The sequence below is a fragment of the Calypte anna genome, chromosome 13, assembly GCF_003957555.1.
Source record: "Calypte anna isolate BGI_N300 chromosome 13, bCalAnn1_v1.p, whole genome shotgun sequence".
NCBI lineage: Eukaryota > Metazoa > Chordata > Aves > Apodiformes > Trochilidae > Calypte > Calypte anna.
In genome coordinates, this window is record NC_044259.1 from 14471287 (window position 1) to 14491939 (window position 20653).

At 39.2% G+C, this 20653-nt stretch overlaps 1 protein-coding gene across 1 annotated transcript; it reads right to left on the minus strand.

The window, feature by feature from the left end:
* On the minus strand, positions 1-19499 carry SMAD5 (SMAD family member 5). Its single transcript, XM_030458943.1, has 7 exons — positions 19300-19499; positions 8822-9491; positions 7366-7617; positions 6101-6220; positions 5287-5508; positions 2903-3159; positions 1-1998 (listed from the first exon to the last, which is right to left on the minus strand). Exons 2-7 carry the CDS (start codon positions 9222-9224, stop codon positions 1855-1857), a joined length of 1398 nt encoding a protein of 465 aa, XP_030314803.1. The 5' UTR covers positions 9225-9491; positions 19300-19499; the 3' UTR covers positions 1-1854.
* Between the last annotated feature and the right edge of the window lie 1154 nt (positions 19500-20653).

Consider the following 20653-nt stretch of genomic DNA (forward strand, 5'->3'; position numbering starts at 1 on the left):
TTAGGGTTCTGCAGAAGTGTTACAGTTTATTCCTTTAAGGCATTTCATAAGAAACATTTTAATGACACGTAAACAATTTTATTCCTTTAAGATAATTTGTTACTTAGGTACCATATGATGCATGATTTCCATATTTGAGCAGAAACTGTCATTCAACAGAAGACACAAGAACTTGTGTAACCACTCAGTGTCTCAGGATTGCAGTAATTAACTGCAACACATCTTTTAATCAGTACTTGTATTTTAGAGTTTTCAGCCTCTCCCTCAAACACTGAGTTCTTTTCTGAAAAGGTGTTTGGGAAAGAGAAAAAGGAAGGTGAGAAGCCAAGATACAATAGGTCTTTTCCTGCATGCAAAGAAATTTTGTATATAATTCACTTCCAATCACCTTAGAATATTTCTTTCAGCTTCCTTTTTTATGACTTAAAGGGGAAAAGTATGCATACACTATTTAACTGATTTATTTTAGTGTTTAGTACAGTGTTAACATTCTCTACCAAGTAACACAACAGCACAGGCAACAGGATTCCTTACATGTGAGAGAGAAATTTCATCATTAACATATTAATGCAGTCCTTCAATCCCATAAAGCTGCCAACTACAGTTATGAGACTTCTGATTGAACACCTGCCATCAGGGACAGGATCAAGACCACTGTGTCACGCAGGCTACAAAGAAGTGATTACTTTTGGTCATCACCAACAAGTCTGTATTAAATTACATGAGCTGAAGTAAAAGCTTCTGCATTCAGTTACTAACTTGCTAAGCCACTCACAGTCTTCAAAGAGACTCAAACTCATACTGAAAGTGAATTAAATACAGTGTAATCACTAATACTGCATAATGTCTACCAAGAGATTAAAAAGGCCTAACACAGATCAATTCCAGACAGGTAAAATAAACAGCTAGAACACCAAAAAGAAAACAAAAAAAAAACTTAAGTCCTTCCAAAAAGTAGAAAGCCATTTACAAACAGTAGTGTTTATGTTAAAATAGAGAAGGGTACCTAAAAAGAAAAAGCCTTGGCAACCAAATCCAAACGGCATGAGTGTAAATCAAAGCAAAACAAGAACTACTACTCCAGAAACGTGCAAGATGTTTACCTTGTATCAATTACTATTTAAAATGGTGGTTAAAAGAAATATTACAAAACTGAAGTGGGAAAAGGCTAAGAACTGCTATTCTGCATTAATATACAGTGCATTTATGACAGCATTTTCCAATAGATGATACAAGTGTTTTTACACCACTCCAATATTTGTAAAAAGTATATTTCATGTGTACATTAAAAAAAAATAAAAATAAAAAAAATCACATTGTTCAATTGAGGCAAGTTAGCCATAATCAAGTCTAATTTTGCTTATGACAGATGCCAACCTTAAGATGTTAAACAACTATGCTAAAAATACAGCTTGCAAGCTGGAGCTGCACATGTTCAGTTTCATAAACGCTAAAAAAATAATCCCAAACTATGATATGTATTTCTTTTCTGAAGTCAGTCTTCATAATTCTTGTCCCTACAGGACAAAAAAAATAAATTTCCAGTTAAGACATATGCCTGTTTAAGGTCTACTTGAAGGAGGGGAAAAGTGTTCTGAATTTTTCAATAGACTTTTTTTTTTTTTTTTTCCTTTGGACTCAACTATCACTTAAGCATCAAAAGAACAAATTGAAATGTAAAACTGATTGGCTATACATAATGGAATTGGTCACAAAGGGATTAAAAAAATAATAAAAAAAAAAAAGTTAAACCATAAGATCCATTCTCCAGACAGCTCACAGTATCCACACTGGAAGTTGCTCTAGAATTAGAATAAGTTCACTAAAAATAAGGCTGAAGGTGGAATTTCGGCACTATGAAACAGATGAGATGGGATTAAGAGGAGAACCCATTTGTGTAAGTACTTTATCCAGCCACTGGAGGGGCCCATGAAGATGGATTTCTATCCAGCACGGGGTGCTCGTGACATCTTGTCGGTGATATTCAGCTCCCCAGCCCTGAAAAAATGAACAAGGTGTTACCCATCAAGTCCAGAATGTGCTTGTCTTTCAGCAGAACTGTGCTAACAAGAAGCAGGGAATCATCTAAAATACTTCTCTGAAGGTAACTCACAGTCTAACACCAGTTCTTATCAAAAGGAAAAAAACTGAGGTTGGGAGGAATGAAGGGAAGCTGCACCTGGAAGTCTGAATTAAGTCTTGTTTGCTAGACACTTGGAGCAGCTCCCCTGTGGAGCTCCTGACTCAGGAGGGACTCTTGGCTAAGGCCATGTCTCTCTCCTGCTCCCTACCCTCTGCACTCTCTGAGCACTATTTATCACAATTTATAAAACAAACAAGCCATCCTGGGACAGGGTGATAAACAACTGTAGAAGGCCCAAGTCTAGATGCCATGCTAGAACTGAAAGAGACAGCATCTTGATTAAATAACTGAGATTAAATTACACAGCACAGTTTGACCTCAAATTCTAACATGCATTTTTCCTATATTTTTTTTTATTCTTAAAACTCATCTTTTTGAAGGAGGTGGAACTTCTGCTGCAATCACTCATGTTCACCTCTCCTTATACTCTTTTTGTGGTATTGCAGTTCACTTTGCTCCTTCAAACTTAGAGCATGAGATGCAATCTCTTTAAATAACATTACAGAAACCACAACGATTAAAACCCTGTTCTGAATCATGAAACAACTAAACACATAGCTTACAATCAATACAGCAATCTTTACTTTTCCTTTATTACATCCATTTCCCTTCCCTCAAATTAATCCCTTTTAACACACTTATCACTGAAAAGAACACTGGCTCAGAAGAGCTTTGCTACATCATTACTGTGCTAATGTAATTAATGCTGATTACCCAAGCCCACCATAAATTTAAACGCCCTCCAAATAAGTTGTTTACCTTTACAAAACTCATTCGAATGGTGCACATTTTGGTGAGCTCATATACTGCCTCAAATCCATGGTTGACAGATTGAGCTAAAAGCTGAGCAAACTCCTGATTGTTAAAGATTTTCAGACTGCATCCACTAGGAATCTTGCATACAGTTGTCGGGTGAAAACCATGGTGGTAGTTGCAGTTCCTGCTCTGTACAAATATGCTGCTATCACTTAAACACTCTGCATAGACTTCCCCACCAACATAGTAGAGATGAACTCCTGCAAAACAAAAAGAAAACCGCCTCATGTTACATTTTTCCAAAAATATATTACTTAATACAACTCCCTAAAAATCAAAGACAACAAAACAAATTCTATGTTTGAGGAGCTTTTCAGAAAAGCTTTTATACCCACACAATCAGCTCAGTTGAAAACAGAGTGGGTTTGATTACCCAGCAGCCACTAGATGGCCTTGTCTCATTAGTGACAGAACAGAATGAAAAAAACTGCTTGTGCATCTCAACAACAATTTTAAGCTCTTTCTTTTGAAAATCCGTAGCTTTAAAACTCCAGTTTTACAAAAGTGTTAGCTTCTGCCTATGGCAATTCTAATAAAAGTAAGTGCCCTCGAAGAAGGGGCAGTGATAGGCACCAATGAGAAAGTATATCAATAGCTTGCTCTGATTTTCCACGTTTTTAGCAAGCAAAAGGAGAGGAAAATCCAGTTAGTTGCACAACTAAAATACCATCAGGCTTCACAGACCTCAAAATTAACAAAGCCTCTAGATTGATCACATCAGCCTGGACTCAGTGAAGTGTGTAATTGCTTCCCTCTATGTTCTGAAGTCTATATAACACTGACTAAAAAATAATACATAAAAGCTGCTGATCTTTCAGCAACCTTCTTCATTTAAAAAAGACAGTGACCACCACTTTCTAGCCAAGTTGTTTTGGGTAAAGATGATCTGAGATAAATGTAAGAGTCTGAGAAGAACAGAGACATTTCAACACAGAAATCACTTACACTTCCAGTGCAACACTTCTACAGAAAAAAGTTTAGCAAATAGAATTGAGTAGTTTTAAGGAGGCAAAAAAACCCAAGCCCATCCAAACAAAAGCCATAAATAAACACTATTTTATCCTAGAAATAATTTAATTGTTCTCAGAACTGTTACCATAAAGCAAAGTTTTAGCTTAATAATTAGTATTAGAGATGAAGGCATTCTAAAGCTCATGGCAGCCCATTCTATTTTACACTATGATGTCAGAACCTTGTAACATTTCCGACTGCAGGCAGATGCACAAGATTACACTGCCAGTACCATGGAAAGGGATAAGACAAAACAAAGGAACCTGTCAAACTACTTGTCCCTCAGAAACCAGTTGTTTCCCTTTATAACAATAATTTTTCTCAGACTACAGCATTGCAGAGCCAAGTTTTCAACCAGTGTATTAATATAACTCATGGTCTCTGCGTTATCTGCAAATTTTTGCTGTATTTATAGTAGTTTCTAATTACAATGACTTTCTAAGGGATGGGGTGATATATTGAAGATACATTACAAGCAACAGTGACTTTCATGAAACAGGACTCAAGACCAACTGCAACAAATGATCTTAGGTGTTAAAAAGGCCTCTAGGTATGTGCAATACTAATGGGGTTTTCTTCTCAGCACTTCCTTAGTTACAAAAAAGGAGACATTCAGAAAAAAAGCAGCACTACATTTTAAGATAATCCAAGCACATTCCATCAAAGATGAAAACTGTGCATCTACATGTGCTATCAGCCAAACACTTCAGGAAAACTAGAAGATCTTGCAAAACCTGCTGTCTGAAGGAATCCCTCCCACACACATACACACCCTATGGATTCACTCAGACAAATGAGCTCTTGCAGTTTAACATTAGCACTTCAAAGTCCTGCTGCCAACTCATGCAAGGTATTTGAACAAACTGTAGACAGCAGCCTAATGCCTTACCTGAACAACAAAATTAAAAAAAATCTTTGATATACTGTAAAGTGGTATGAAGAATTTGATTTATGCAGTAGATATAATAAGAGTACTAGAAGCCCTGCAATACGTTTCTTGGTGCTGAAACAAAAAACTCTACATACAATCATTAACCATAACCAACAAGCACCTATGACATTATAGTTTGGTAAGGAAGAGATAATATTTAATCTTTTAAATTAGTCTCAAAGAAAAACGTATGCAATTCCTAGACTAATTGGAATCAAACTATGCCTGAGCAAGTTGTCTTTAGATAGTGGAGAGGCAGACAATCTATCACAGATCACTTCTTCTGCTCCTCTTATCTGAGAGTAATCATTGTTGCAGTACACCGAAGCTGAAACAAAAACAAGGACTTAGCTTCTAATCATGCATTAAAAAACCTGAGCTTTACCTTTCCCAATGTGTCGTCTGGTGTTCTCAATTGTTGAATTGCGATTAACATTTGAGAGCAAACCTAAACAGAACCTGTTTTTATTATTGGAGGGATCTGTAAACCCATCTACTAAAACACTTGTAGAAGATGCATGAAAAGCTTCCCCAACACGATTATTTAATTCATAATACACAATTGAACACCAGTGTTTGGGTTCTTCATAGGCAACAGGCTGAACATCTGAAAAGAAGCAAAATGGAAACAGCAGTTTATTTAGGTGTCAAAGTATTAACTCTAAAACTGTAAAGCAGATCTTCCAAACATCAACAGGTAACTAAAACCTTAATCAACAGTTATGATGGCTAGGAACAGTCCTCATTTGGATCTTAGTGATTTTTACTTTCATGCATTTTAGCTAGCCCACTTATTTAATAATTCCAGTCTTATTTTTATTTATTGTCTATTTTAAGCCTGGTACTAAACAACATTTCTTAAAATGTGTTTTAATTGGTATTTTAGGCCTCAATTTTCAGAGCCTTTATGTATATTCTAAACAACAAGTGAAGGTAGCAGAAAAGGCTCATTCTGATGAATGAAAAAAGAAATTCAACTTCTTGTAAGTCATACTAGGCACCTGAGGCTTTAAAAGCAAGAGATGCAAATAGGCAAGGCAGGTTTTATTTCTCAAGTCTTTCTGTTACAACACCAGTTTGCCTTGGAGGACTGCTTCCACTTACAAACATGGTTACTGCACCGTTTGAAGTTCTTCCATTTGGTCATGAGTTGCAAGAAGCCAAACTATGTTAATTTTACACCATACTATAAAACTTACCTCTGGTAGATATATTTGGCATGATTTGAGGGATCATTGTATTGCTCGTGTCCATAGACTGAGAATTATCCTGCCCCATTTGATCATCAGGGGGCATATACGCAGGAGGTGGAGTATCAGCTACACACATGAAAAAATATGAATAAACCTCAACAATTTGAAATATTTATTCATTCTAGAGTTGTAAATACACAAAAGTACTTTTCAACAAGAGCTGTTAAAACATTTGGACCCATTTTCAAAGTAACCTGAAGTCAACCCAGCCAGCTGTCTTTACAGTAAGCTCCCTAAATAGAGCTGGATTCTTACCTATGGGACGAATAACAAGATTGGACACTTGAGGAAAACTAAGGGATCTGCTTTTTTCTTTCTGCCTTTGTTCTTTAACAGTTCCATGCCTGCAGCTGGGCAAGATGACTACAGTTCCCACTTCCCCCCACCCCATTAGCTTTCTTGCTTGCTCTCCTCTCCATGTTCAAAAACAAACAGTAGAAGTAAACTTTCTTTGCCATAGCATAACAAAGGTCTAAACCAGTTATTTTTTGCTCCTTCTGTAGGCCAAGTTCATTATAAAAGCAGGCATCTCTAGATTCCTCCAATCAGCACAGCAGAGTATCAACACACTAGTATCCTATTCCAGCAATTCCCTCCAGACACCACTAATGCTTCCATCCCAGTGCTACAGCCCTGATGCAGGAGGGATACCCCACTGAACAGACACTCTTGGAAGCTCTGGGCAGCCAGAAAGAACAAAGAGAAGGCTGGTGAGCTACTGGAGAAATTAATTCTCTTTTTTTGGCTTTATAAACCACACCAATAACCACAGACTCAGTAAGGCTTCTTTCCTTTGCCCCTACCAATTGTTGGGTTTTCAACTCTATATTCATCCAAGTTGGTAATGTTCCTAGAAAATATTTGCTCTATTTTTTCCCCTTTAAGTACCATGTGTCTTTATTCAGAGAAAGACATCAGTAAGATTCTTGCTCAGCCTTTTACATTTGTTTTCTCTTCACTGCTATTCTTCTGATGTGCAAGCTATTCTACATTGAAGCTGTGCAAAACAACTCACTATAGTATCTGTGACCATAAAAAAAAACCAACAAACATTTGCAAAAATAAAACTAAAGCAATTAATTCTGACTACTGACAAAACTAGGAAGAAACTCCCCTAAAACACAAACAGAAAAGCAATTTATTGCAAGGATCCCAAATCCCTGAGGACATTTCAATTCTTTTCATTAAGGTGACATTTAGGTTGTGCTTACCTGGTAGCTGAAATGGACTGGATGGTCCAGAGCTAGCTGGGGAGCTTGGGTAAGTGCTGCTGGCTGGAGAAGGTGGATAGGGACTGTTTGGTGAAATGGAAAACGGAGTGCTGTTGGGCTGCTGGAAAGAATCTGGAAATGTCGCGTTGTGTGGCATGTGTGGTTCGTTGTGGCTTAAGTTCCTGAACTGAACTAGGAGGCTGTGCTGTGGATTGAATTCACTATGTCTAGGCACTAACACTGGAGGTAGAACTGGAAAAAAAAAAAACACAACCAGAAAAAGAGGGAAACTTAAGATTAAAAACTGAGCTAGAAGGGAAGAGAAACATATAATGTGCTTATCATGAGAATTTCAACGCTAGCTGGGGTGGAAAGAGGAGGAGGAGATTAATCTGTCATATCTCTACCCTGCTCTTCATTTTTTTTACATTAGGCTTCATGGAAGAACCAACAAAAATCAAAGATGAAATGCACTTTTATTTTGTGCAATGGGAAGCTGCCCTTTTTTAAAAAAAAAACCCATAACACTCCACACACAGCAGTACGAAGTATTGATTTAGAAGTGCAAAACTACCAGCCAAACTGGAAATACAGTCTCTGGTACTACAGTCAAACTATATAAAAATATGTAATTACACACAGTCCTTTTCACTAAGACAAACAAAAATTCATACTTCCATATACAACTATTAGTAACCTGAAGTTTTATCTTTTACATTCAAGAGTACCAGAGTCTGGAATTCAAGTGCTGCAGCAGAGCACTTGAGTGCTACAGACCCTTGCAGTGGAGTTACAACTGTTTTAGGGAACAACAGAAGAAACTTTTAACTTTCCAGAGCAACATAATTCATCTCTCCCACTCATAACCACAATCCTCACCTCTCCCATGGCAACAGGCCTTGTAAGCAGGCTTGCTACCTGACACAAACTTGGTACATACTCTAACTGGTCATCACTCTTGGTTCTGCTCAGCTCTGTTGCCTGATAATGGGAAACCAAGTGGGGAACCCTTGATTTTTTTTTTAAACTCAATTCATGTCACTCACTAAAAAACCATTAAGTCCCAAGAAGGCTACCAACCTCCTTGCAAGGACTGAGGATTTTAAACAAGTTTCTCAAAAACCTGAAGTCTTTTGATGACCACAGTTCTATTTTCTTATAAATGAGGACTTTGCCACAAACTTTAAGGGCAGCAGGCTTAAAAGATCTGTGAGAAAAGTGTCATTTACTACAAAGAAAAACAGCTAGTACAGGATGGACACTACACCTCCCCAGAACCCCATCAGAAAAAGTACATTTTGAACATGTTTCTTCACACACACACTCACACACACCCCCACCATACACCAAATGTAATTTGTTCTATAGCACTGGAGAAGGAGGAGGAGGGAGGGACTGAACCAGGGAGATTCCTGTCAATTTTACTCCGTTTTTAGCCAACCATGTTCAAACATACCTGGGCTCTCCACCCTCTTATAGTGGTATGGATTGATGCAGACTTCCTTCTGTTTAGATCCAAAAGGAAATTCACAAATATCCAATGGCTTCAGCTCGTGATGGCTTTGTAGATCAGGCCAACGCCAGACACGACAGTAAATTACATGGGGAAGGCCTTTTCTGTGAGAAACTTGAAGTCGTCCATCTAAAGAGCGCGGGATAGTAACGCACTTGCTGGGCTGCCCTGGACTACTCAAAGCTTTCTCCAGTTCTTCCATAGCACCTTTTTTCTTTTTCAGCTTTTTTACCAAAGCATCGACAGCTTTTTCTGCCCATTTTTCCTCTTCATCTCCTTGTTTCCAGCCCAACAGACGCTTTACAGCTGGGCTAGTAAAGGAGAACAAACTGGCCATTGACGTCATTTGACTCAAGTCTTCAAAAGGTTTGTTGGGTTTTGTCTGTTGGGGTGTTTTATTTGACTTGGGGTTTTTTGTGTGTGTGTGGTTTTTTTGTTTGCTTTTTTTGTTTGCCTGTTTGGTTTTTTTCTTCAAATTAATGTCTGTGTCTACCAAAAGCAGTTATTGCCACTGATGAGCTATATTATTTCTTGAAGACTGAAAAATGAACTCATAGACGTCAGGGATGAACTCTTCACATCAGAAACAACGGTCGATTCCTCCACTTTAGTTCTATTAAAAAGATTAAGTTAACAAGTGATTAGTAAACAAGCAAAGAATGTGGTAAAATAATAGTAAAAAAAAAAAAGGCAGATATTAAAGAGCATCTGTTTCAACTCTAGCCATTGCACTGGATTCTGTTTCAAAACAGAATCCCAGAAGTACTAGGTAGGACCTCACCCCAAAGCTAGATAAAGTGGGAAAAAGGATGTCAGGGGAAAAAAAGGGACAGCAAGGTTTCTGTTAACAACATTCCCAACATCCATGAGTTTTCTTCAGAAGACAGGCCTGGGGAATGTGCTTTAAAACTGGTATTTTCTCTGTCACAGTGCTTCACCAGGAGACTTCAACTTGCTATGAAGAGGGGAGAGACACAGTGGAATCAGCAGTTCCCCTACCAGTACTGCAGAGGTCTCAACTTCTCAAATGGATATTTATTTCCCAAAAGGAGAAAATACTGAAACATTTATTTGCTCTTGAGTTCTAATTAGGTACCCCAAATTTTGGTTTTGGCTTTTTGTTTTGGTTTTGTTTGTTTGTTTGTTGCTTGTTCTTATTTGTTTGTGCTTTTGTGTGAGGGTTGGGGTTTTTTTGAGAGAGAAATTAAAAAATTAGGAAGAAGCTGAAGACAACTAAGCCAAAAACAATTAAAAGAAAAACCCATTAAAAACCTCAAACCAAGCCCTCCACAGCCACCAGAAAGGTGATCAGACTTTCCAGCTGTGCCTATTTTTATGCTGTACTTCCTTGTATCTTTTAAGAATATTTGAAGGGCTGGGTATTTTTAGACTTTGACAAAAAAAAAAGTTTTATTTTGCCCAGAAAAAGACTGGGGAAGGGGGGAGGCAAGACATGAAGTACTTGAAATGTGACCTTTACTACAAGCTGCCTCAGAAAGCAGAAGAACAACATCATGCAAAGCAAACTGTGCTCATGAATGGTGGTGCTTTCCACCACTCAGCAGCTCTAATGCAAATCCTCCCCCCTCCAATTTAAGGAGTAAGATGACAAGAGGAAATGATGTGCTGTGGCAACGAACTGATAAGAACTTGTAAAATCCCTTGTGAATACTAAATAAGCAAGTATAGACAATGAGCAGCTGGCAAAAAGCAAGAGCAGAGCTAAGAGAAAGGATGTCAATAACAAAAGATGCTTCCTTTCTTGCTACAGAGACTGCCAAACAACATTGTCTCTGAACTTTTGATAAGCCAGTGGTGAATTAGAACACCTAATATACCTCGAGACACCAAATCTGCACATAAGAGAAAAGGGTGTCTGTGTGGACAAAGCCAGATTTAAGTACCTGTGTGCTGCTTCTCTTAGATTGTTACCTTTAATCAAGGGGAACTTTTTTCTCCCATCTTTGATAAACTAGAAGTCATCTGATAAGGCTTTTTTAAAGTGTCTAGGCACATCTACAAGCTCACTCAGACACATGGATGTGTTTTACTGTAACAGCCATATATGAGGCATCACCAGCCAACCAAACATCCAAACATCCAACACCAACCAAACATCCCTAGACAAAGCATTTATAACATCCCACACTGTAATCATCTCAGATTTTCTGCTGGGGAGGTGGAAGGTGAGGAAAGCAAGGAGCAGACCCAAGGACATTTGCCTACAAGGAAGGCTGCAAGTTTAAAAACTTACAAACACCTCATACAGGAAAAAAATTCCTAGTAGCTTAATCCCATTGGTACTCCTTTGATTGCTTAGCTTTGTTTCAATAATATGAAAAAAAAATGGGAAGAGCAAAACAAACTGGAAAACTGAAGATTTTTTCCTAAGATCTCAAAAAAACCCAAACAAACAAGAACAAAAAAACCCCAAAAAAACCAAAAAAAAAGAGAAAGGAAAAAAAAAAGAGAAAGGAAGAAAAAAAAAAAAAAAAAAAAAAAAAAAAAAAAAAGAGAAAGAAAGGAAAAAAAGAGAAGGAAAGAAAAAAAAAAGTCCCACTGCTTCAATATGTCCTTACAAAAGGGTACTGCATAAAGAAAATAAAAACTTTACTTATTTATTCAGAAATAAGGACATGTTTGCATTTTATGTATAAATTTAGTTCCCAAGAACCATTACACATGAGAACCTTTGCACCCTTCAAAGTAACAGGAAATACATAAAGGGAGATAAACTTGGCCAAGAACACAGACTAAATATATTCTTTTGCTGAGGACAAAAGTTTCATGTTCTAAAAAGTAAAAGCTGTTCAGAGTTGCAATTAACTTACTTCCAAGCCCTGGGTACATTCAATAGCTGTAAGATATCAGCAGTTGCTCACACCCCTAGAAAAAGGAAATGAACCCACCTAGAATCTCAGACCAGCAAGAAGACAATTAAAAAGTTCTATTTCTGTTTCTCAGCTCTGCTTTCAAAGAATCTTAAGAATCATCAAGGCAGAACACACACTAGAAATTCCTATAGTTAAATTGAGCTCAGAAGAGACTTCAAGAAATGCCTCTTGGCTGTTGCCACTCAGATCTGTTCCACTGCAGCTGTCCCACCTATATTATGCAATTAAGTTTACAGATCTATGATTCTGTGGTCATGTATAATCTTTATTAATTTATTTTTTCTATTCTGAACACAGTAACATGCAGTAACTAGGAATGAAATTATGAAATTTTTCTGGTTGTGTATCATTTCAACATCATTTACCCACAAGTATGCTCATGGAATAAACAAGCTCACTAAAAGCAAAGAAAACTGGAATGTTTCTACCAAAATGACGCCTTGCAGTAACTAGTGTTTGTGTCAAGGGAATTTTGATAAATTACTTTGCCTTATAAACTATGATTTTAGAAATAATCTCGTTAGATTAAGTAACATACTTAGCTCTAAGAATTTTACATTAGTCTGAATACAACATAAGGACAAACTAGTAGAAAAAGCAATCCAGAAGCACCAGAACAGATTTGATCTAAACTGTTTCAACTATTTTAAAAAAGCATTTCCACACACAAGCTTGTGCTATAACCACCAAAAAATGATGCTGTCCAAGTTCAAAACTTTAATGGCATTAACTGTAAATCCCTACTGGCCACCCATGAGGCTTTCAAGACTGTTCTGCTGAAGTGTATTTTTACCTGTTTGTGAATAGCAAGGGCAAGAAAGAAACCCTGCAATAAACTGAGAGGCTTTGAGAGGCACAAATGACACTGAATTTATCTTATTATAGGTTTTTCAAAAGTTCATTCTGGAAAGTAAAATCACAATAGTTTTACAGCCTCTGATGTTCCTTAAGAAAACAAAATAGTATTTAAAAGCTTCATTATTAGTGGACTAAAGGTGTTCCATTCTTTGGAGTTATTTAAGGTCACAGAGCAGTAGATTGAGGCATTTAAGTAGAAATCAAACATTTTCCTGAGGAAAGTGCCACTCTTCTAGGGTTTTAAAATTTGTGAAGGAATGGCATAAACCACACTTAGAACATTTACTTGCATTTGATGTAATTTCAGCATCTCCTTTTTGAAAGGTTTTTTAAGTACTCATGATATCTGCTAGGAATAGCTTCACCAGATCATCTGGATTTATGTTTGCAGGCTTCAGAAGTGCACCTTATGAGCTGTAATTGCAGTACAACAGTGTGCCACTGTCAGATTTGAGCACAGAAAACAAATACTGCTGTAAAGAGGCACATTTTCATTCATAATGTTGCACAAATTACTCATATTGTTGCACCCCTAGATGCCTCTGGTAACTTTCATGGGGAAAAAGCTTACTTACATTTCCTACAGAGGCAGAGTTCATAATACATTACCTTTTTTTTTTTAATTTAGTAGCTTTTCAACTGAGCTACCAGAGAACATCAGCTGAGAAACATGTTATTACCTTTAAAAAAACCAGTTACAAACACTCTTTTAAGAGCAAGTGTAATGCATTGCATGGGGTAGCATGAGGGGGCTTTTTATGGCTGAATATAAAAGGAAGTAATTGCTGCATCAAAATTAAGACTTTGGGGCATGCATTATTTAAACATTTAAAGTTCTTGTTAATGACTACAGCTAATGGAAGGAAACTGGTTGTGTGAACAGGTCCATTGTTCAAACCCCTTAATACCTCATCAAGCCACTGAGATATAAACAAAGTTAGTTAACAGCAGAACTCACAAACTGTGTTTCATTTGTGAAGATGGAAGAAACCATCTTTCATCTACTATCACAAATACTAAGCAACTCTAGTACCTTTTGGTTCCTCTTCTGAGATTTTCTTAAGTATATATTATCTTATTTTCTTATATAAACTGGCAAATTCAGATTACTTTGATTGTTATCAAGGAACCTCCTTCCAGCTAAGAGGGCCTGAGCAGGACTCACAACTCAACAGATCAGTATAAAATTAGGAACAGTATCTTTACTTCACCAAGATGCATTTTGTATGTAACGTGTTCTGTCATTGATTCCAAACTAGTTTCCCACATGCAAAATTGAAATTTAAAGTACCATTAATCCAAGCCACCCACCACCCCAAGCAGCATGGCAATGAAAGATGCTTTTCACAAGCCTAAGAATAAAATGGGTAGCAACTACACATGGTCCTTACCCTTTTCTACTGTCAATACCAGGGTAGTACTACAAATGTACAAGTGCTGATCTTCTCCTGCTTAATTCACTCATTTGCAAATTAGGAAAGCTTCCTGTAGCTTCAGACCCAGTATGAAATTAAGGAACTTCACTTCTCACGATTAGAAGCTGCTTTGAGACTCAATTTCATAATATAAACAAACCACCACTTATGGGCAGCTAGACAATTGGGAGTTCATTAGAGCTGCTGCAGACTTCCAGTTAGGACTATTTTGCAGTCAGCTCTTGTGCCTGACTTTATTGCCCCTTCACACTTAGAAACGCTTGAGTCTTTTGACTCCATGCACCTTAACACACTACACATTCAGAGAGCTCCATTACAGTATATTAGAACACACATCACACTGCAGTCAGTTATAAATATTTTCTTTAAAACTGCAATCTCACACATCACTTTCACATCATTTTATGGTCCTTCCTGACAGGAATTGTGAAGATTTAGTTTTACTTTTATTATCATTTCCCCAACCCTACAATCAACACTGCAGCCTAGCACAGAGTGTCATGCAGTGGCATTCATTAGAGCCTTTTATTGAGAAAAAATACAGAAGAAACATTGGATCCAAGTTATTCCACGCACACCAAGGATAAAACAAACCCTAAAGTTACACAGTGGTTAAATAATTTGGGCAATAAAGCTGAAGGCCCTACATATTTCCCTGCCATTGCCACAGCCCTTCAACAACAACAACAAAATTCTTTCAATTAGCCTGTGCAACATCTTACTCAAAGAGCATTATAAATGACTGAATTTGCCTTCTTTTCCTTCTTCCCCTTAAGGGTAAGATGGAAGGAGATTTTATGAAGGATACCAAAAAGGAACTTATGGTATTTTCATCAGAACTGGGCCTGCATATCCACACATCCGGTTGACCAAAACCTGTGATAAATACTTCTACACAAGCACAAGATTTCTTTGCTTCAATCAAGCCTTGTAAGGCAATATATTCCAACTAGTAGCACATGTAAACAAGAACAGAAAAGAACTGTCTGGTATCTTCAAATATTGTACTAACTACGACTGTTCTCCAAACAGAAAAAATGCATTGACAGCTTCAGACATAGTTTTCTCATACAATACTTCTTTTCATTTCCACATCTGTGTATCATCTAACACAGCTTAAAAAAAAAAACCACAAACAAACTAAAAAAACCCCACAAACCTGAAGCATATAACTGTTGGCTGAGAAGTATTTAACTAGCACTCTCTTAAAAGGAATATTACAAAAAAATCTGAGGCTAAGCACAAGCAGCAAGTAATGCATTGTACATGGAAGAACTTATAAAAGCTTTATAGCTCAGATTGCAAAAGTGATGCTATTGTCTCAAAAATCACTATCATAAAAATAAAACCAAGTGATGATTTATATCACAAAAGAGGTCCAGCCAGAAAAAGTTCACTAATAGAGCCTCACTGCATTTCAAAAGCACCTTCACTTCCAACTCATGACAGGAAAAGCTCAGAAAAAGTATAACCAAATAGCAGAAAGTTTTGGATTTGTTCTGCATCACAGCAAAACTTGAATTTAACTATATACATGATGCATGGGAGGGGAGAGGTAGGAAGAAAACTTCCCAAAGTCAAAAATGTTAGTATCTATTTTTCAAGGCATCCACTTAGAACACAAAATTCGAATGTTCAAATAGCCCTGGTGCCTGCAACTGCTCTAATTACTGAGTAAATTAGCTTTTGTAGGTCTCAAAAAACAAATTCCATCTTAGAACCAAAAATCTTTCTCCCTGTAAGTGTTTTGTCAGAACCATGCAATTTCTCACACTTCTGTTTCAGCTAACTGGCACTTTCCAACAGAAGCATTATGCTGAAAAATGCCATCAACAGCAGTCAGCACATCTCAAAGTCAGCCCTGAAAATGCCTCATGTTTTTAAGTTTATTTAAGATCTACTCTAACCACAGCAGGTAACTACAACTTAGCATCCATTTCTTAATTAGATTTACATAAGAGTATCACTAGATTTCCCTAAACATGAAAACAAAAGCCTCTGCCACCATTTGTTGGTTGGTGGCATGGACAGGCAAGTGGGCAATTACAAATGACCTCAGCATTAATAAAGGACATCCTACACTTTCCATACCTCTACAGTATGATAAGAAATAACAAGCTGAATAAAGCCTTCCAAAAATTTAGATGCTCATATGCAAGGCCTTTATTAAAGAACACAATCCTAAATACTGCCACTAAAAACGTGAATTGGTAATAAAAAGTGTAACCTGAAAGCAGGGACTGTACAGACTTCAGAAAGCTTTGAAAGGAAAAGAAAAAGAAAGCTGTTCATGTGTGTGTATAAACACTTTCAGTCCAAGTGAACTGCATTAAGATGGTGACAAGTTTACAAAAGATACAGAATTTGGAGGGAACACTAACAATAGTAATTCAGCAACCTTTTTTTCCCCTCTTCCACAGAATGAATGAATGGCAAAGTATTCTAAATTTGTCAGTTTGTGACATCCACTGACCCAGAATTCAGAGACACTACCTCATAGTTGGTGGATCAGTAGCAGGGACTCTGACAAAGATCCTCTGTCAAGGATGACAGTCCTGGCAGGCTCAACCTTGGTGGTAGGTCAGTAGGGATACAGACTTGGCAGGCAGTGTTCTGCACCTTGCCAACCCACGCTGGTCAAGCACACTCAAGTGCCAGCCAAACTTTTCTACGTGGTCACAGGAACACAGCTAAAAAGGTTTCCAGAAAACGGTGCAGGAACTTGCTCTGTGACTAATGATAACTTGATAACTGCAAGAGTCTTAAATTACTGTTTGACTTGCTTTTAATGAGCTGTTTATCAATGTTAGCCATTAAATATCTTAAGTGTCCTCAACTCACACATGAGCAAACCTCATTCCGAACACGAGCTTCTCTCCTTACCTGTTGCTATTAAAAAGTCATCCAAAGATCTTTAAAGAAGAAAAATTAACACATTTAAATTAAATTCAGGGAATCTATCATAAACATGAGAAGAAACCTGCATTTTAATCAACATGAAAAATATAACTGCCAGGAAAGGAACAAACAGACTTGTAGTGAATCTCCACAGCAGTATTTCTTCAAGTATATAATTCAGCCAAGAGCAACAAGAGTTTTTAGTTTTCTTCAGAGAACTATGAAGTAAATATAGAGGACATTTAAAAAATTTTAAAAATGAAAAGCGTCCTCTGGAATATTAAAGATCACAACGTGATTTGCAAAGACCATTTGAATAATCCCAAATACATACACTACACTAAATAAAGCATGAGCACTCCATCTTGTAAGATAATTTCTACCAGCTCAGATAATAATCCATCATGAAAACTCTGCCAAGGAGATCACCTACTCAAGGTGCAATATTAAAAATCTGGCTATATAACAAGAACCTAGCACAGAGTCCCCAGAATCCACAGTTAAAGAGTTCCTTCTGAGGTTAAAACTCCAAACCTCAACAAAAACCAGATATCACAGCTGTGAGGAGCATCATAGTAGCAAGGCCTTTTGTTGTGATCTTTTGTCATCAAGAGAAAGAAGTGCAAAGGACACCTCCCCTCCTCCTTTCCCACTTCTCATCCCCATCAGGACCCTCCATCTTGAGCTTTCACTAGGAAAGTTTTCTTTAGAAATTAAATTCCTCCCTCAAGTGCATTTTCTCCACATTTGAAAGGAAAAGAAAGGTTTGAAAAAGGCAGGCTTGTTGGGTGTTTTGTTTTGCAAAAATAAGTGCCATTAAGCACTTAGCAGCAATTTCAAGGCTGAGTGAACAAAATTTTAATATCAGAGGTAAAAGTAAACCACTATCAAACAGCAGGGATTAAGACATCAAATCCAACAGCACCCTACACAGACAGAGCACTCTCAAAAATTGCAACACACTAATTATGAAACATCTTCAATTAAGTTATTTGCTGCTTCTATTAACTTCCACTACCACCAGCTGCCAACTTCATAAAGTATTACAGCTTTTGATGAGCATGGGCACATGACTGCAACAGCATGCTTGCACCCTTCTATCATTGAAATTTTGTGATTTCTCAGAATATCAGAAGACTATTCTGTGCAGCACTTCCATAACCAAGATACACAAGGAACACCCATTTATGTTTACAGTATTTTAAAGCTACCCACTGCAGGTAAATGATCTGAAATTAACAAAGGAATGAAAAGCAGCAAGAGATTTCATCTAAAACCATCACATACTGACAACCAATTTTCCCACGACAAGACAAAACTCACAGGCTGATGCAAATTTTGACAGTTATTCCTTAGTGGTTTTGTTACAGCAAAGAGCCCAAGTCATTCACTGAGTAAACTCCCTAAATCCCCACAGAATCCACCAATTATTACTGAACCTATTCCATGACATGTTCAACTACTACTGCTGAATCAGTTCTTCCCTACTTTACTGAGAAATACCTTCATTTAATTAGCTTAAAAGTCACATCAGAAACTACACCACTGGAACACCACACAGATCACTTGATTCCCAGTCTTGTGCTTTTTAACCACAAGACCGTATTTCCTCTATTAAGTTTACAACCCGGAGAAAACAAAAATTGCCATTCCAAATCACTTCAGCGGTCCATCTGTTGTCAGGCAGCTGTCAGGACTGGATGCACCCCAGAGAGGCCAAGGCAGACAAGCCATGTGTGCCCTAAGATCGCATTGAAACGTCTGGGTTTGTTACTTTCCCCTTTCCTTTCGCCAGGCCTGACTCCAGTAAAGAGCGGAGTTCCTCGTCTTAAAAAAATAAATAAATAGTTTTTTTTAAAAGAAACAAAAAGCACCGAGCCTCTCTCTCATTAGCATTGCAACAGTTCGCTCCTACAGTTACGTGCACAGACTTATTTTTATCGGCACGAAGCGTGTTTCCACAGCCCCGCAGCGCGGTCCTGCGCTCCCCTCTCTCCCACCCCCTCCCCCGGGGCTGCTCCTTCCCTCACACACCGCCCTCCGGCCCCTTCCCCCTCCCGCTGCCTCCCGCCCCTCAGGCAGCCCCCAGCCCGGCCAGGGACGCCCTCAACCCCGTCACCGCCAGGCCCGAGCAGCCGCAGGAGGCCTCAGCCCCTCGGATCTCCCCGACGGGCCCGTTTCCCCCTCACCCCCCGGCAATCCGCGCCTCTGCGCCCCGATGCCGCTGGGCGCTGAGGAGACGCCGCTTCCCCCCCCAACCTCCCCTCCACCATCCTCCCGCCCGCCTCCCGCTCAACCCACCCTCCCTTTTCCTCCCCGGGCCGCCTCAACCCACCCGTCACGAAGCTCGGCGGCCTCCCCGCCGCGGGTGTCCGTTAGGCTGGAGGCACCGGCTGGGCCAAGGCCGCCCGCTCGCAACAAAACTTTATCGGGAGCCCGCGGAGGGGACAGCGGCGCGGCGGCGCCGGCGGGGCCAGCGCCGGGACCCGGATGTGTGCGAGGGGCGGGAGGGAAGGGGACGGGGCGGGAAGGGGGGGAACGGGGAGTGAGCGCGGGCGGGTTCGGGCTCCAGGCGCCTGCGCAGGGCGGGCGGGAGGAAGCGGACGCGGCGGGAAGGGCCGGGCCGGGTTCGGAGAGCCGTGATCGGAAGGGCCCTGCGGGAGTTAAAAGTTTTGCCCCCGCAGACGGAAAAGTTTAATAAATAAATAAAGCGAAGCGTGGGGGGGTTTGTTGGCGAAAAAGTTAATTAGCCCCCAAGGCGGAGGAATTAGCAAACAAAAAAAAAACAAAAACAAGTTTCCTCAAGCGGCGATCTCTTCAGGAGGAAAGGCCGGGCCTAGCCAGGGCCTTAATGGCGGCCGGTGGATGAAGGCCAGGCAGCGATGGCTGCCGGCTGCTGGGGTTGAGATCCAGCGCTCTCCGCTCTCCCTGCTGCAGTATCGGTGGCTGATCCCAGTCCCAGCTGGGCGCTTGTGCTTTGGGGTAGCTTGTGGCCCCGTTTTGGTTTTATCCGCAGTGCTGAGGTGCAACACCGTGAGGTGTTCTTCATGTGAATCACAGAATCATAGAATTAGCCGGGTTGGAAGGGACCTCAGAGATCATCTAGTCCAACCCTTGACCCACCGGAGCAGTTGCTAGACCATGGCACTGAGTGCCACATCCAGTCTTCCTTTAAATGTCTCCAGGGACGGAGAATCTACCACCTCACCGGGCAGTCCATTCCATAGCCTAATCACCCTCTCCGTGAAGAAATTCTTTCTAATATCTAACCTAAACCTCCCCTGGCACAACTTAAGACTGTGTCCTCTTGTCTTGTTGAAGGTCGTCTGTGAAAAGAGTCCAGTTCCCACCTCGCTACAGCCTCCTTTCAGGTAGTTGTAGACAGCAATGAGGTCTCCATAGGAAATTAACAAAACCTGTTCATAAAACTTGAGGAAATTGTGTTGGCAGTGTTAGGAAGGACGGTACAGTTGCCGATTTTCACTCTGTAACTAATACAAGTATGGGACAAATTGCTGATTTTTCTCACTTTTGCCCCTATCACAAGGAATGGAAGTGACCTGGTTCCTCTAAACTCTTGTGAACAGCCAGAAGAAAGTTTCAGAGAGGTGTCCACGCCAAAACCACCTCCAGTTTTTTTTTTTTTCACAAATTAAGGGCAAAACATCTACCAAAAAGAGAAAAGAAAA

Excerpts from the sequence above, each read along its gene's own strand:
- SMAD5 (XM_030458943.1), bottom strand. The coding sequence starts at position 9,224 with ATGACGTCAATGGCCAGTTTGTTCTCCTTTACTAGCCCAGCTGTAAAG. Across the intron at positions 7,618-8,821 it reads TAAGAGGGTGGAGAGCCCAG|TTCTACCTCCAGTGTTAGTG; the intron begins GTATGTTTGAAC and ends TTTTTTTTCCAG. Across the intron at positions 3,160-5,286 it reads CAGACGACACATTGGGAAAG|GAGTTCATCTCTACTATGTT; the intron begins GTAAAGCTCAGG and ends TTTGTTTTGCAG.